Genomic DNA, 14326 nt, shown 5'->3' with positions numbered 1-14326 from the left:
TGCCGGATACGAATTCGTTTCCAGGCTTAATTCAAAATGCTACTTTACGTCTATAATGCCTTATGCAGATTAGAAACTCAGGGCCTTAAAAGATATCACTTCTCCCCACAGGAACCAGCCTGGACCCTGCAATTAGTCAGTACAGCAGGAGACTCTTAATCTCAGGGTTGTGGGTTTGAGCCCCATGTTGGACGAAATATTCCTGCACTGCATTGGGTTGGACTAGAAGAATCCCGTGGTTCTTTCCAACTCTACAATTTATGATCATTATCTTGAGACCCTCCTTAGTGTGGCCCCTCCATGCTCAGAAGTTGGCAACACGAGATTGGGCCTTTCCAGTGGTGGCCCCCTAGATGTGGAATGCTCTCCTCAGGAAGGCACACCTGGCAAACCCCACCCATCCCATTTTTAATTTTTTAAAAAAAATATGGAACGCTTCACGAATTTGCGTGTCATCCTTGCACAGGGGCCATGCTAATCTTCTCTGTATTGTTCCAATTTTAGTATATGTGCTGCCGAAGCGAGCACCCCACCCATCCCATTTATATTTATATTTAGGCTCCAGGCAAAGACTTTGCACTTTACCCAGGCTTTCAACTCTTATTTTGAAGGGTGAAACTGTGCCCTCTTTTATTGGGGTGGGACCTGTAAGCCCTGCCTTTTTTTCTGTACAGCTGTGCTTTTAGGATTTTTTATTGGAAATTCCTAATTGGCTTTAAGGTAACTCGCTTTGGTTCCCTCCGTGAAAACAGCGACTGGCAAATACAAGGAATAACATCAGCAAAAACAAGCAAGCAACTCCCAGCATCCCTTGCCCTTGGCTTTGCTTGCTGGGGCTGATGGGAACTGCGGCTCAGCAACATCTGGGCCCTCATGTGGAAGAGGAGCTCCATATACAGGATCTACCTAGAGGAGGGGCTCCAATTCTACTCCCTTGCGCAGGAGGAGGCTTCTGGGACAGACCAGGCCCCTCCCACATACAAGAAGCAGAACCTTCAGAAGGTGCCCTGGTGCCTCTTCTGCTTCCCATCAGCTCTGGCACCACCAAGAGCCCATTGCTCAGAGATGGTTAAAGGCATGGGATGCCCACATAATTGCCCACCTTGCTGCTTCCCTTACCTCAGCCATGTTGATGATGCCCACTGCCAGGGTCTTGTAGCCCAAAATAGTGCGGTTCTTGTACCTCTTTCTGCGCTGGAGCATGATTTGGAGCTTGTTGCCATCACGTTTCAGGAAGTGTGGGTACTACAGGGAAAGGAGGAGACAGATTCAGATAATATGCTGTTTTTGAGGAGCCCGTTCAGTGTAGCGGTTCGGGCAGAGGTTGGCAACCTAAGGCCCATGGGCTGGTTCTTGCCCATGAGCTTCATGGAACCGGCCCATGGATGTTCTGTAGATCGGCGTGGGGATTCCGTGTTCTTTCCCCCCCGCAGCACCATTTTTCTCTCACTGCGGGGACCAACTTCCGGGTCGGAAGAGCGCCGGATGTGTGCATGCGCACGGGCGCTCCTCACCCGGAGGAGCGCCCGTACACGTGTGTACATGCTATTTCTGGCGCACTTCCAGAACGGAGGAGCGCCCATGAGCAAACGATCTTTCTGGCACTCTTCCGACCCAGAAGAGCACCAGAAATAGCTCTGGCCCACCAAGAGGTGTGCCGGGGAGTGGCCTCAAAAAACGTTGCCAACCCCTGGGTTAGGGTGAAGAAGATGATGATAATGATGAATTACACTTATTAGCCACTTTTTCTTCCATTTGCAGGAAGTAAATGCAAAGTGACTTACATTATAATAGAAAAAAAAATTAAACCAACATAAAACGAAAACGAAACAAAAGCTAAAACATTCACACACGGGAACGATAGTCTAACACATCTCATGAATGGTTGATTTGAAAGGAGCCTTTGGCTGCCATCCTAAACACATTTGCTAGGAAGCAAGCCCCATTGAACACAGCAGAACTGACTTCCAGGGGGTAAACATGTCTAGGGCTGCTGTCAGAATAGCAATCCTACCCTACGTGTGCAAGAGAAAGCCTCTTCAACAGAATCTCAAGGAAACTCCTAAAGCTCTTCCCATTCTGTTCCCAAATGCACTGTCTGTTCAGAAAGCCAGAGATGCAGGGAAAAGATTTTAATCATCCTGTCGAGGGATGGTTCTCTGCTATCCGGCGAGCAAAGTTCAAATTACCTGCAACGAAAATGTCAGTTCCAGGTCAGTCTCCATCAGGCCTCCAGGGGGCAGAACATATTCATTGGATCTCAGGACTCTCTTTGAACCCTGCAACAAGACCCGGATTGAAGTGTTAAGAGTCAATTATCGCATCACAACCTCAGCTGGCCTGTGTGAGGGAGGAAAAACACAACGCCAAGAATTTGATGACACAAGGTAAAGCAACAGAGCAGTCTGTATTAAGCAGAAGATTTCCAGAGATCTGAGCCTTAAAGAAAAGGAAATGGGGAATGTAGGGGCAAGGGGTGGCGGCATGTCACTGAAAAGCAACTAGGTACAAATGCTTTAAGAAGACTTTCTCCTAATAAATGAACACAGCAAGCAAAATTCACTGTGAATGAGTTCACACAGGATGACCCGGGGAGCCACAGAAGGGCTGCATTGAGCTTTACCTATATATTTCAATATATCTTGCATTTATGTCATGCTTTTTAAAAATAATAAATACATATAAACAAGCAAAGACAGGCAAGTGCTACAGGTCCTTTTTCACCACCCAGTTTTCCCACAGCACACCACCAGCCAGCTGGTCTGGATCTGAGCCAAAGTTATGAGACAAGTCCTTCCATTCAGCCGCCCACAAATTGTGGTAGACCAGGGCACGGTCAACTAGCCCTCCTCCTTGCAACCAATGATTTCAACATGCTCCTGGTGGTCTTACTGAGTTTTAAACGAGGCACGTTGAAAGGTCTGTCCACTGTTTGGCTTGTGCGGAAGGGAGGGAATGTCAAGAGTTGTAGGAAATGAAGAGAGCTCCCACACTTTAATGTCACAAGTCTTCTTTTGGATTTTGGATGCAACAAGTATGCCATCGGTTGGCCAGCCTTTCTCAAGCTGGTGCCCTCCTTAGGTTTAGGCTTATAACACCCATCAGTCCTGGCTGATGATGGGAGTTTTAATCCAAAACATACGAAGGCTGCTAGGTTGAGGAAGACTGCTGTAAGCAATATGATGTCTGAATGCATGAAGTCCAAAACTGCAAAGGATTCATTACTCTGGGGTTTCATCTTTGCTACTGTGTTTGAACAAATGCAAAAGGTCACTCTGATGGGCAGCAGTTTTCCACGGTCTCAGGTAGAGTCCTTTCCTAACTCTATTACCCAAGATCCTTTCAGCTGAAGGTGAGCACAGGATCATGTGCTCTGCTATGAATGGACAGAAAAGCAGAGCGTGGTGCTGTCAGAATAATTCTTATGCTCATAAAAGGTAAAGGTAAAGGGACCCCTGACCATCAGGTCCAGTCACAGATGACTCTGCGGTTGCGGCACTCATCTCGTTTTATTGGCCGAGGGAGCTGGCGTACAGCTTCCAGGTCATGTGGCCAGCATGACTAAGCCGCTTCTGGCGAACCAGAGCAGCGCACGTAAACGCCGTTTACCTTCCCGCCAGAGAAACTTGCACTTTGACGTGCTTTTGAACTGCTAGGTTGGCAGGAGCAGGGACCGAGCAACGGGAGCTCACCCCGTCGCGGGGATCCGAACCACCAACCTTCTGATCAGCAAGCCCTAGGCTCTGTGGTTTAACCCACAGCGCCACCCGCGTCCCGATATTATGCTCGTACCCGTGCTTAAAAACAAACTTTCCCAGGTGTTTAAGGTTGAAGTGTGCCTCCAGTTCTCATCCGCAAAAAGCAGGCACAACTTATCAAGCCCCAGCTGGGCATTCCTGAACCGAGGCTGCCCCAAATGCTTGGTACACCGTGCAGAGTCGCTTAGATCCTCCACCTCGGCAGCCAAGCCACTGCTAAGAAAGCAATTGCCTATTTCCCTGCTCAAATGAGCCGGGGGGATTTTCTCCATGCTGCAGGGAGGGTCGCTCCACTGCCAGTGAGAAGTTCAGAGAAAGAGCAGAGCATAGCCAAATTATCCACCCACCTCGCCTTATTAAGCCGCGCGGAATTAACTTGGCTCGGGGGCAAACATTACACAGTTCTGTCTGAGTGGAGAGATTCCACTTCCAGCAGGATTAACCTGGCTCACCTTGGGAGGGGAAAAGGAAACGGATTAGCCGGCGGAGAGTTGCGGCAGCTCTCCCACTTTGCCCACCAGGACTCCCAAGGCGTTATGCTGGTAATGCCCTTTTAATTAGTTTTAAAATAATATTAATCCACCAAGCATTATCGAAGAAGGCATTCTGGTGCCTTCGGAGCTCAAAGGCACTCAATGTGTGAGGGGAAAAAGTAGCCTTTGCTGGATACTATAATCCTCTGGGGTTAAGTCTACAAGGTGAGCCACAACAAGGAAGACGAGGGGGCAGGCGGCCAGTTGGGACTGGTGGGGCGCAAGGCAGGAGGTCAACAGTAGGTGGAGCCAGTGCCACACACGCAGAGTCAACAGGGTCTGGTTTTGAACCCCATCCGCCTCCCTGCTGAGTTTTACAAAAGCTACACCAATTAAGGAAGGGAAGGTGGTGTCATCCACTGGACTGGTTATAAGCAAGATGACAGACTGGGGTGAGGTTGGCGAAGAGCCCCACTCACCATTATGGACCAGCCTCTGCTTGGTGTATGCTGTAGGCCAAAGTCCTAGGCATCACAAACAGAAGGACTTACTTCCGAGTAGCTGTGCTTAAGATTGCACTGCTCACTCTAGGATTCTTTGGACAGGGGTGAGGAACCTGTGTCTCTCCATCAATGCATTCATTTGAAACTGTGCTTTGCAGGGTTCATCATCCTTCATCTGGGTCTGTCTGGTGGAACCCTACATCAGGGATGGGGAACCTATGGTCCTCCAGACATTGCTTGATCACAGCTCCCACTGTCCCTGACCACTGACCACTCTGTCCAGTGAAGGAAGGAGGGGAACCCAACATCTAGAGGGCCTCTTGTTTGACACAAGCAGGGCTCACATCAGAAACAGAGGCTAATCTGAGAAAAGCCTCCCACAAACACTAGGGTGGTTCCCTAGACCAGATGGGTTGGAGATGGGCTTGATGCTCTTGATGGGGTTACATTTCCTCTGAAGGAGCAGGTTCATAGCTTGGGGGTAGTCCTAGATTCTGTTCCTTGAGGTTCAGGTGGCCTCAGTGGCCTGGAGTGCCTGCCATCAGCTTCAGGTGGTGGCCCAGCTATGCCCCTATCTGGACAGGGATAGCCTAACTACTGTTGTCTATGTTCTGGTAACCTCAAGGTTAGATTATTGCAATGCAGTATATGTAGGGCTGCCTCTGAAGACGGTTTAGAAACTTCAGCTACTGCAGAATTCAGCCACCAGGTTGCTCAGGGTTTTTTGGGGGGTGTTATTGGGTTATTTTTATTCTGGTGGTGCATTTTGTGATTTTATATTTGGATTTTATTTTGTGAACCGCCCTGAGACCTCTGGGTATGGGGCAGTATATAAATTCAAACAAACAACAACACCAACAACTTAAGAAACTGGGTAGTTCATGCAGGAGAAAATGGTCATTCATCTAATTTGGTGCCAAGACATAGAGCGCTCTATAGGTCAAAATCAGCCTAATGAATTATGTCTGGAAACAAACTGGCAGCCAGTAAAGAAACAAGAGATGTCTCATGTATAATGCACTGCAGTAACCAGGGCTGGACATTAGCAGGGCATCAATAACAGTTACAAGGCTCTGTGTAGGAAATGTCACAACTGGTTCACAGACTTAAGAAGGTGAAAGATGCTTTGTGCCACACGGATAGAATCATAGAGTTGGAAGGGACCCTGAGGGTCATCCAGTCCAACCCCCTGCAATGCAGGAATCTCAGCTAAAGCATCCATGACAGATTGCCATCCAACCTTTGCTTAGAAACCCCCAAGGAAGGAGAGTCCACAACCTGTCAAGTGAGACCATTCCACTGTCGAACGGCTCTTACTGTCAGAAAGTTTTTCCTGATGTTTAGTTGGAATCTCCTTTCTTGTCAAGGATCATTCAGGCCACCAAATTAAGGTCCCAATCTAACAGCACTCAACAGTGACAAACGTGATCCTTAAGGGGAACTGCAACCCCATCCAAAACAGATTGAACACCACCCTATTAATCTAGTGAGGCAGTTACTGCTAGTGCCACCATTTTGTCTAGATTTAATTAGCCGTTATTCAGCCTATTACCGATTCCAGAGGTGTTCACCACTTGAAATAGGGCAGGGGTGAGGAACCTTTGTCCCCCAGATGTTGCTGAACCACAACTTCCTTCAGGTCTAGCAAGCTTGGTGAACGGTCAGGGATTATAGGAGTTGTAGTTCAGTCACATCTGGGGGGCCAAAGGTTCCCCACACCTGAAACAGTCACACACAGTATTTCTACTTCTACCATTTTGTTCTGAAACAAACTCCCAGCCTAAATAATGCCCTACTCTCTTTAATGGCCAATTGTCCCTGGCTTCTCCAAACTCTCAGAAAGTTGACATCATTTGCCTTGCCAAAGGGCACGACCCTGAGCAGGTCCGAATTTATGGTAAAACCACGGACCGAATGCCCCTGGTAGATGCTCTGCATAATCCAGATGAAAGACGAGCCAGAAGGAATGGACGAGATATAACTCCTGACACTCAGGGCTAATTTGAGATGGACTTGAATGAACCTAAAACAGGCATAGCATGCGGCCAATGTCAAAAATAGTTGCTTGGGTGGGGGATAAAATCATTGGAGAGAAGTGTTTTGGGAGGAAGGAAGCTCCACAAGAAGGAAGATATTATCTGCTGCTTCAGGGCCTACTCTGCTGTGCTCTCACATGACTTGTAAATAAAAGCAAATGTGGCCCATTGGCTGAAGTGTAAATTAAGGCCTAGAAGGGGAGCGTTCAAAGCCCAACCCAATTAATAACTTGCTGGGAGGCCTCAAGGAAGCCGCCACGTTTCCATGCCAATTCTCCATTTGCATAAAGGGAACGATAACCTACTTCAAAGGTTGCTTTGGGATAGAATTAAACAAGGTAGTGAATGCTACAGATTGACTTAGTCCTTCCTCATACAGTGTGGATATTAAGTCTCAAATTCTGCCTTCGGGAATAGCATTTGATGCGGTACACTTCTGGGTGTGGCTATGTGCAGCGCCACTTCTGAGTGGTATTTACTTCCATGATTCCGTCTCAACTGGCAATAATAATGACATAATTGTTGGGGTCAAGAGAAAGAGCGTAAGCCTGGCTGCCTTGTGAGATCATTGTCAGACACTTTCCAGTGTTCCCAAAAATATACTTGGTTGGGAACAGGGAGAGGGTCTGTTCAGCAACTGTGCCCAGAACATGGTTGTTTTGTTTTCTGAGGCAAATTCATCTCACCCCATCTCTAACAGTCTTCCATAAAACAATCAAAGCCTTTCCTTTTTCAGGAAAGCTTTTGGGCGGTAAATGGTTGTTCTCATTCTGAACTGGTGTAATGGCTGTGGTTACATTATTATTGGTGGTTGTGGTATCTTTCATCTACCCTTGCTGTTTAGTTCTAAGACACTGCTGAGACAACTTGTATTTTCTACCTCAGCTACAGGACTGCTGACCGTGGTCCTGAATCAGCACCTTGGTCCTTATTCACAGGTCTGCCCTTGTTTTGCCATCTGTTCCAGAACCCCAGGACAACTGATCTCCTCAGTTGGGCCATCACCTTCTCTTGGTGGTGAATATCACCATGGATCAGGAGACAATAAGTGCAAGGTCCCTCCAGCTAAAAGCAACTACATACATTTGTGTGCATATGGCTGAAAACATAATGGTTGGGTTCCAAAGCATATGTGTGATACAGGCAGACACAGCAGGCAACTTCCTACTGATTGCTGCTCTCTCCAGTGTTTACACAGAAACTTCCACTCATCCAACACAAAGAGATGAAATAGCTCTTGGTGGCATTCACTACGCGGCCCACCCTGATACTCTCCACGGGCTACAGAGTGCAAGATCCTGATCTAGTCCAGCCTTCCCTGACATGTGTCCTCCAAAAGTTTTGGATGACAGCTTCCATCTGCCCCAGCCAGTGCTGGCTGAGGCTGATGGGAACTGAAGTCTAAAACATCTGGAAGGCACCAAGTTGAGGAACGCTGCTCTAGAATCCCCAGGAATCTTTCTCAAAAAGGCAGAGAGATCGCTCTCTTCTAACACTGCTCTACTGCTGCTAGAAGATTTGTTAGACAAACCCCTTCTTTTCTGACATTCAGTTTGGTTTCAAGGGAAGCGGGGAGTGACTGTAAGCCTGGAGGCGACAGGAAAAAAGGGAGAACAGAGAAAACGGAACCAAGAGTCAAAATGCATCAGGCACTACTGGTTCAGCACTGCAAGTCACTGTGTAGGGAACAGGTGGAAGAAGCCACCAAGCCAGCTGGTTACTTGCAAGCAACCTGATGAGCACTCACCTTGGACAGGCTGCAGATGGGGAAAAATGGGAACGGTGAGATGTTGCAAGCTTTCAAGACGGGTCCTTCCCAATGCCCAGAGCTCCCACCTGCCTGCCTTCTTCCTCATAGCTAGTCCAGGGGTGGCACTGCTTGCTGGTTTCCTCCTCCTTAGCCCCAGCGGGGCAAAACTACAACTAGTCGGCTCTCTCAACTAGCTCTGGCTCCACCTACTGTTGGCCCTTCCTGCTTTCCATCCTACTACCCACAATGGCCACCAGATACCATTGGAGAAGGGGCATGGGAGCAGCCTGGAGAAAAGAGAGGTTGGCTGCTAAAGGAAGGGCAGGCAGGAGAAAAAGGCAATCTGGAGGAGATAAGAACCAGTGGAGGTAAGGAAGGCGGGATATCTCCTTCCCCATTTAAACAAAGTAGAAGCATAGCTGAAAGCAAGTACGGAGTGACTGAATGGTACATTAACTGCTTCATCCTCTTAGCAGATCTTACCTGCCGGCAGTTGTTAAAAATGAAGCAGGAAAACTGTTAAAAATTATTTTGCCTCCTTTGGTTTGTGTTGACTGCACTCTACATTTGGGGCGGTGGGGGGGTGGGGAGAGAAATTAACATTAATTTAAGTGAAGTGCCCCATTATGCTGTGGTTGGAATAAGCCTCTAATGTTCCTGTCACAGATCTAGGGGTCCTTGGTAAGTAACTACTTCTATTTTTACTGTGGCACCCCCAGGGAGGAGCACTAATTCGGTCTCGGAAGACAATTAGTCACCCTAGCTGTTGCAATGGTGCCAATCACACCACAGCAAACCAGCTGCCACCATGCGACGCATTATTTATTCCCTTAGTGAAAGTCTGAGGAGGAGGAAAGCACAACTAAAAGAACCTCTGTGGAGATATTTATGCCTTCATTCTTCAACTTCTAAACTTCTGGCTTTTCACTTCATCTCGGCTTCACTCCTGAAAATCTGTCCATGCCACTTATTCCAAAATCCATAGATCAAAACACCAGAGGCACAAACCTGCTGTATTGAAATTCTGAGTAGGGTTGGGCCAGAGCAGATCAGGTACAATACTGTTTAAAAAAAAAACCTAAGTAGAAAAACACACTATTTTATGGACTATAAAATGAAGGATTGAAATGCTATAATTCTAAGATTCTTTCCTCAGCTGCAACTGCAGGACAGTTACATGGGCACATGCTTCAAGATTGAATTTCCAGCAGTAAAGCACTTTAGAAGGGAAAAACTTACTCCAATTCCAGTATAGAGGCATCATTTTACAGCCCAGGAGTCAATCTGGAAATTAGAACTGGAGACTATTCAGATGGACTATGAGATGTATTTTTTTTATTTCTATTTTACTGTTGAGGGTCAGATTCCTTGGGGGAAATATATTGGAGGTAGCATGAGGGAGGTGGGCTGAGCCTCCCCATCCGTGTGTGTCTGCTTTCCCCTCTTCCCCCATCCCCACCCATTCTGGCTCCCATCCTGCTTCCCCCCTCCAATTAACACAGGTCAGAACGTATCCATTGGGCGTTGACCTGCTACCTACCTTCCCCAGACAGGACTTGCATGCCTTGTTATATGCTGCTTCCGTCTAAGACTTGCTAAGAGTTCTGTATCCACCCAGTTTCCAAAGGAATGAGATATACCGCTTTACTGCCTGTACCCTGATCTGCAATCAAACATTCTCTAATAAAATCATTGCTTTCTCCTGCTTCCACCCTCCTTTCCCCTCTCCATTCAGACCCCCCACAGCTCACAGCAAGACTTATTTCTACCCAAGCTCACTGTGTGGTACAGTTGGTTTTCAACTTAGGCACTTTTAATCTGCAAACGTTCAGCTTTACGCACATGGCAGAAATTTTAAAAGGGGTGGAAAGGGGGCAGGGGTTTGGTGAAAACGACTTTGGCAATCCCACCCACTGTCAGGGACTGGCTGGATGAGGAAGAGTGGAGGGCACCAAGTGCCCAAGAGCCCCCCAGGGAGGATAGGGGAAAAGATGACCCTGGATTGTGGTGGCGGGGCACCGGGGAGCAGCCTGGGGAAGGGACAAGTTGGGAGTTGCTTGAAGCAAGATTTCAACAATCAAGGGGGGTGTCAGAAGGAGGAGGCCCTTGCAGGACAGGGCTAGAGGCTGAGAGTTGCAGTGTGAGCATAGACTCAGGCAGAGAGGAGTCAGAGGTTGCCCTTGCTACCCAGACCCAGTCCTGCTGGCTCTCCTCTCCCTCTGATACCCAGCTCGAGGAGAGTCCTGCACGTTGCTGAGCAAGGAGCCAGGCAGAGCCAGAGGAACAGCCCCGTCAGCTAGGGAAGGATCCAGAGTGAGAGGTCAGAGGGGAAGGGAAGGGCCAGTGGTCAGTTTCAGTAACATCTCCAGCTGGATTAAGATGAACCAGAGGAACTCTGCTGTGTTGTCACTTCCTGTGAATAAAAGCTAACTTCATTTCATTCCTCACATTCTTTCCTGCCCTGTAGATGACTTGTGCTCACCTGACAGCTCCTTGACACCCACCAACAAACTCAATGGGTTTTTACTATACAGTCGTACCTTGAACACCCTGGAACTCGGACGTTTTGGCTCCCGAAGGCCACAAACCCAGAAGTGATTGTTCCGGTTTGTGAATGTTCTTTTGGAACCTGAACGTCCGACGGGGCTTCTGATCGGATGCAGGAGCTTCCTGAAGCCAATCAGAAGCCACAATTTGGTTTTCAACCGTTTTGGAAGTCGAACGGATTCTGTTCGACTTCCAAGGTATGACTGTAAGCGATTTTGGCCTTAGGCGCAATCCCCGAATGTAACCCCCATGTAAGTTGTGGGCTTGCTGAAGTTTTGTCATATGCAACCTGCAGTCCACAAGTTAGACACACCTGGGCTAAATTAAGATAACTCTTTTGTAACTATCAGAACCATCTGTTCTGCAGAATTGCATCCAGCCATTTGACCTGCTCCTCCAGTTGACCTCTTGAGAATTCATCCTCATTTGCTTGCCAGGGAGGTTACATGCCAATGAACATTCATTCTGATTTGCCTGGGTGAGGGTTATACATCTTCCTGTTAATCAGACGTTTATCCCTGTCACTCTCCTAATTGCAAAAAGTCAGGGGTTTTATAGGGGGGAGGGAGTGGATTTGTTGTGCCAGAGTGCTCTAATCCACTTTAATTGCTCAAATATAAATTTCCGGGATGCGAATGAATCCTGTCCTACACAATAATGGCAATCTGGAGGGGACTAGAGAGATCACTTGCTGGGAGTGAGACTGTCTGTCAGAATGAACACTTCACTTCAATGGGGAGGCAGAAACAGCTTATCCCGGGAAGCCATTTGATGTAAAGTGTAGATCGAAGAGTTGAAGGTGGAACCACCATTGCTGCAAAGATGCACCCCTAATGGTAATGCATTTTTGAAAAGGACTCTTTAAAGAACAAAGGGAACGCTGGAGAACCACCTTCCCGACAGGAATCGAAAGTATCTGGGATGTTTTCAGAAGCTCTTGACTACCAGAAAGAAAACTAACTGGCATTCTTTGAAGATCTTTGAAGTGCAGTTATCTACCACCCTGTTCTCCAATTTATGGAGCCCTCTCGATTCACAGTTAAATTTGTCTTTACATAACTTACTTAACCCACATTAATATAAACTCTGGATACAAATATCCTTCCCATCAACAGAGACCCCAAAACGTCTAGAGAACAAGAACCAGTATCTCAAACAGTAGGGATGTATGGACCTGTCGGTTTCTCATTTTCCCAACCTTAAATTCCATTCTCCACATTTCTGCAGCAACTTGCAATTAATTATATTATATTATATTATATTATATTATATTATATTATATTAGTCATGAAATTTGCCAGCATTTTACTAGGACATTCTACTAACAAGCAGATTTTTGTATGTAATTTCCCCTAATATACACATTTCTTCCTATAATGCATTTGTATGTTATTTCCACTAATATATGATTTTTTATGCACACTTTACCATAGTGATGCTTTTGTATACTTCAATTGCCAGGAAAACTGCATTGCAAAATTAGGAAAAGAGCAAATTTTGAAGGAAGGTGTGCATATTATTTTGGAAGGTATGGATTTGTCAGGTTCACCTTTAAATGTAAACTAAATGGAATTTCTCCCTAATTCCTATCAATCATAGAATCTTAAGAGTTGCAAGGGACCCCGAGGGTCATCTAGTCCAACCCCCTGCAATGCAGGAATCTCAGCTAAAGCATCCAGGACAGATGGCCATCCAACCTCTGCTTAAAAACCTCCAAGGAAGGAGAGTCCACCACCTCTCATGGGAGTCTGCTCCACTGCTGAACAGCTCTTATTCTCAGAAAGTTTTTCTGAATGTTTAGTCGGAATCTCCTTTCTCGCAACTTGAAGCCAAACATGCTCCCTCCTCCATGTGACAGCCCTTAAAATATTTGAAGATGGCTATCACAGCTCCTCTCTGTCTCCTCTTTCCCAGGCTAAACGATCCTCGTAAGGCTTAGTTTCCAGACCCTTGATAATCTTGGTTGCCCTCCTCTGCACACGTTCCAGCTTGTCGACGTCCTTCTTAAATTGTGGTGCCCAGAACTGGACACAGTATTCCAAGTGTGGTCTGACTAAGGCTGAATAGAGTGCTACTATTACTTCCCTTGATCTATACTTCTGTTCATGCAGCCTAGAATAGCATTAGCTATTTTTGCTGCTGCATCACACTGTTGACTCATGTTAAGCTTCTGGTCCACCAAGTCCCCTAGATCCTTTTCACATGTACTGCTAGTAAGCCAGGTGTTCCCCATCCTATATTTTTGCATCTGGTTCTTCTTGCCTAAGTGCAGAACCTTACATTTGTCCCTATGGAAATTCATTTTGTTAGCTTGCTCCCAGTTTTCTAATACGTTAAGATCCTTTTGAATTCTGATTCTGTCTTCTGTGGCATTAGTTACCCCTCCCGGTTTGGTGTCATCTGTAAATGACAGTGGCTGCCAAAATTTATAGTAATACAGAGCGGTGGCCCTCCAGAGGTTGCTGCTGGACTCCAGTCAGTCCCAGGAAGGACAACAAATGTTCAGGGATAACGGAAACTGTAGTTCAGCAAAACCACAATACCAAACACCTGCTTTCAAAGCTCCTAAGATCCACAGGCCATGAGCCAAGATAACAAAGAAATATCATGGAATTGTAGGGAACATGAGGGTCATCTAGTCCAACCTCTTGCAATGCAGGAATCCTTCGCTCAATGTGGGGCTCAAACCCATGACCCCGAGATTAAGAGTCTCATGCTCTACCTACTGAGCTATGGGTCATTTCCAGTGCTGTGGTAGATACAGGCTGACCTGAAAGGAAGAGGTGTCGGCGGTGAAGCTATGGAATGCCTCCTTTGTTTGGACCAAACTGCACATCCGTTTACCGAATATATGAATCTGTTTTCATAAATTGGCCCAAAATTTGGGGAATAAATGTTTCCGCACTGTTTCAATTACATGACATGGTCATCTCAGCTTTCTCAAAAGCAAATTTGGTAGCACTGCTTTCAGCTGAATGGCTTGTTGTGTTAATTTCTTGCCCTTATTTTTATTCCCTCTCTGTTCTTTGGGTGTTATTATCCCACCCTCTTAACAGCTGGTTGTGACACCTAAATAATCACCCACAAATTGAGTTAACAAGTTGTTTTTGTTCCTCTGCCTCTGTAATTATTCATGCCGGGAAGCATTTTGTGCTGTGGAAATCAAATGCAAATAGGAAATGAGCCTGGACCGGCCTCAGCTTCTGCCTCCCTGTCTTTCTATCTCCTCACTGGCAGGAAGCAGGAGAGGAACACAGCA

At 46.7% G+C, this 14326-nt stretch overlaps 1 protein-coding gene across 4 annotated transcripts in view; it reads right to left on the bottom strand.

The window, feature by feature from the left end:
• The window catches only part of LOC310674120 (phosphofurin acidic cluster sorting protein 2-like), a 168534-nt gene that overhangs the window by 33389 nt on the left and 120819 nt on the right, over positions 1 to 14326 (bottom strand). For all 4 annotated transcript variants that reach the window (XM_083433008.1, XM_083433007.1, XM_083433009.1 and 1 more), the window contains exons 3-4: positions 2190 to 2279; positions 1120 to 1245 (exon numbers count right to left, since the gene is read on the bottom strand). In XM_083433008.1, the coding sequence (XP_083289134.1) occupies positions 1120 to 1245; positions 2190 to 2279 (216 nt within the window). The remainder of the gene's footprint in view (positions 1 to 1119; positions 1246 to 2189; positions 2280 to 14326) is intronic.

This window comes from Podarcis tiliguerta (genome assembly GCF_965153285.1).
Source record: "Podarcis tiliguerta genome assembly, chromosome: 3".
Classification (NCBI taxonomy): domain Eukaryota; kingdom Metazoa; phylum Chordata; class Lepidosauria; order Squamata; family Lacertidae; genus Podarcis; species Podarcis tiliguerta.
Note: the sequence above shows the minus strand (reverse complement) of the source record. Positions and strands in the feature narration are given on the sequence as shown.